This window comes from Saprolegnia parasitica (assembly GCF_000151545.1).
Source record: "Saprolegnia parasitica CBS 223.65 unplaced genomic scaffold supercont2.232, whole genome shotgun sequence".
In the NCBI taxonomy this organism is placed as follows: domain Eukaryota; phylum Oomycota; class Saprolegniomycetes; order Saprolegniales; family Saprolegniaceae; genus Saprolegnia; species Saprolegnia parasitica.
Window position 1 is genome coordinate 18,771 of NW_012156626.1, and position 2,531 is coordinate 21,301.

The 2,531-nt window shown below is 57.7% G+C and overlaps 2 protein-coding genes across 2 annotated transcripts in view; one reads left to right on the forward strand and one right to left on the reverse strand.

The window, feature by feature from the left end:
• The window catches only part of SPRG_21685 (hypothetical protein), a gene marked incomplete at both ends in the record, with an annotated part of 1,216 nt that extends 902 nt beyond the window's left edge, over window positions 1-314 (forward strand). Inside the window, 2 exons of the mRNA XM_012355353.1 lie at window positions 69-226; window positions 278-314. Coding sequence (XP_012210743.1) covers window positions 69-226; window positions 278-314 — 195 coding nt within the window. The remainder of the gene's footprint in view (window positions 1-68; window positions 227-277) is intronic.
• Window positions 315-1,732: 1,418 nt separating this feature from the next.
• Window positions 1,733-2,464, reverse strand: SPRG_16108 (hypothetical protein). Its single transcript, XM_012355354.1, has one exon. The coding sequence runs from the start codon at window positions 2,435-2,437 to the stop codon at window positions 1,760-1,762; it is 678 nt and encodes a 225-aa protein (XP_012210744.1). The 5' UTR covers window positions 2,438-2,464; the 3' UTR covers window positions 1,733-1,759.
• Window positions 2,465-2,531: the final 67 nt, after the last annotated feature.

Here is a 2,531-nt window from a genome sequence, read left to right on the forward strand (position 1 = left end):
ACTGCGCGTACCACTCGCTGAAGCGCGTACAGGTCGTGCCGGGCGTGCACACACCGGACCCGAGGTAGAACTTGCCGCCGCACTGCCCAAACTCGGCGACCTCGGTGGACTCGTCGCGGGGCTGGCACTGCGACACGATCTCGTTGAGGCGGATGCAGTGGTGCCCTGGCACACACGTCGAGTCGCCGACAAAGTCGACGCCGCCGCACTGGCCCCATGCGTCGACGTACGCGGCGCGGGCAGTCGTCGCAACGGCCGCGAGGAGCGAAGTCAGAAGGAGCTGCATGACGGCGTGGGCGCAAGTGGGCGAGTGAGTGAAGACGGATGGATCGACCGAGGCACCAGTAGCCGCGCAGCTGAGCCACTTCAACTTCGATTTGGCAACTTCGACGCAGTTGCGAGCTGGGTGACCGCCCGTCGTGATGCGCCAGTAGTAGTCGAGGCAAGATGCGATGGTACTTGCTCGAGGTATGCCTGGTATCGTCGGCGCCTTGTCAGCTACGTAGCAGTACGTAGGTAGAGCAGCATAAGTGGGTACTCGCGACCAAGCATGGGCGAGGATCGGGACCAGGATCGGCGATGTGGAGTTGCGTGCAAGTAGCCTTCCGATGCGCGAGATTCAACTAGAATCTCGCGCGTGGGGCGATGGGTCACAAGGAGTCGCTTTGCACGATGTCGACCCCGGCGTCGCAGAGTATCAAAATGTTGCGTGTCATTATCGTTCTGCTCCCAAGCAGATCGTTAGTGTTGAGCGCATCAATTCCGAGGTACCAGCCTCAACAAAAGCTTGTTCACGATAGCAGCACTGCACGATGCATCCTCGAATGCAGTACCCGCTCATACATCCCAGGCAACATCGCAGTTCTAGAGTAGGATGAAGATGCTGTCGTCTGGTGTACTGAGCGACCAACGCGCACGGGAGGTCAGACGAGACTCAGACAGGCGGGATCGCACCAACTACGACTTTTTAGTTCGAGGGCGCGTCGCATTCCTGTGGCCCACGGAGCTCAATGGCCAGGATGCGCCGCGTCTTCAACGTCGGAGCGGACGCAGCAGATGGTTTCAACGCAGGGTTCGTAGCCGGTTACGAGTTGGCGAGCATGAGTCGTTTATCCGGTTTCAACCAGCCAAGTGTGCGGTTCAAGCAAATCGTGTACAACGTGTACGAGTCAAGTCGGCTGACTTGAGTGTGGAGCGTTTACCTAGAAATTGCGTGCTTCCAAGTGGAGTATTGTATGTTTTTCGTCGCTCGAGATATGGGAGGATTATTGCGTTATTCTTTTGACTTGTTTTGACGCAGTTGCGCGCGGCGGTTTTTCCGAAGGCGGGTCTGACGTGGCGCCACAACAAGCTGCAAGGGCGTCGAAAAACAGTATTACGCATTGTCGTCCTTTCAACACGTACAATTCGACGGAGCGTTTTTCTTCAGAAGCATCTCCGCGACGGCGTGTGACCTGATGGAGCTCTCGTGAAGAGTGGAGAGTACCCGTTGTCGTCGACTGCACTTGGACGCGATCGATCATTTTATGTACGAGTGGAGCTTGCATCGTCTCTAGTGAAAAACAAAACTGAAGCAGTCAACTCGAACTGTGCTTTTCTGTGGACTTGATATCATTGCACTTGATACTCACCGCTTTTAACGCAGAGGCACCACCAAGCAACATCGACACGCGATCTCTCTGGCGTCTTGTGGTACCAACACCACCGTAAGAAAGAAAGTATCAAGTAACTATCAACCTACCATGTCATTAATGCTATCTTATTCCTTCCAGAACTGAAGTTTGGACCACAGTGTGGCCCAAAAGGTCGGCGGCGCCATGCAGCGCTCGATTGTCGCAAAGACTTCTTCCTTCGCGAGCATACCGTCGACCTTGCAGAGCGCTGCGACAGAGGCGAACGCGCCGACGACAGCGCCGCAGTTGTCGTGGAACTTGGCGAGGCGGTTCTTGATCGTGCTTTCCGTATCGTCCGAACGCTGGACGACGTCAACGCCCGGCGGAGGCGGGTTGAACGTAATGTGGTACGTCTTGCCCGTCGCGAGGTCCACGCGGCGACCAGAGATGCGTTTGATGACCTCGTCGTCCGGCACGTCGAGGAGGATCACGAGGCTGGGCACGATGCGATGGGCGAGCATGGCTTCGGCCTGCGCCTGCGTGCGCGGAAACCCGTCGAGGAGCCAGCCGCGCTGCTTGCAATCGTCTTCTTCGAGGCGCGCGAGGACGACCTGGATGATGAGCGCGTCCGGGACGAGGTCCCCGGCGTCCATGTAGGCTTGCGCCTCCTTGCCGAGCGGTGAGCCCGCTTGAATGGCCGCGCGGAGCATGTCGCCGGTCGAGAGGTGCACAAGGTTGAACTTGGCGACAAGGAGCTCGCACTGAGTGCCTTTGCCGCCTGCAGGCGGGCCGCAGATGACGAGCTTGGGCGACGTCGAGCGCATACTAACAGCAGAGAGAGTGTGCTGGAGATGGAAAATCCAAATGTGAGCCCGGCATCTACGATCGAAGCTGGTGTCGAAGATTATAGCTGCGACA

Coding starts and splice junctions, on each gene's coding strand:
- SPRG_16108 (XM_012355354.1), bottom strand. CDS start 2,437: ATGCGCTCGACGTCGCCCAAGCTCGTCATCTGCGGCCCGCCTGCAGGC.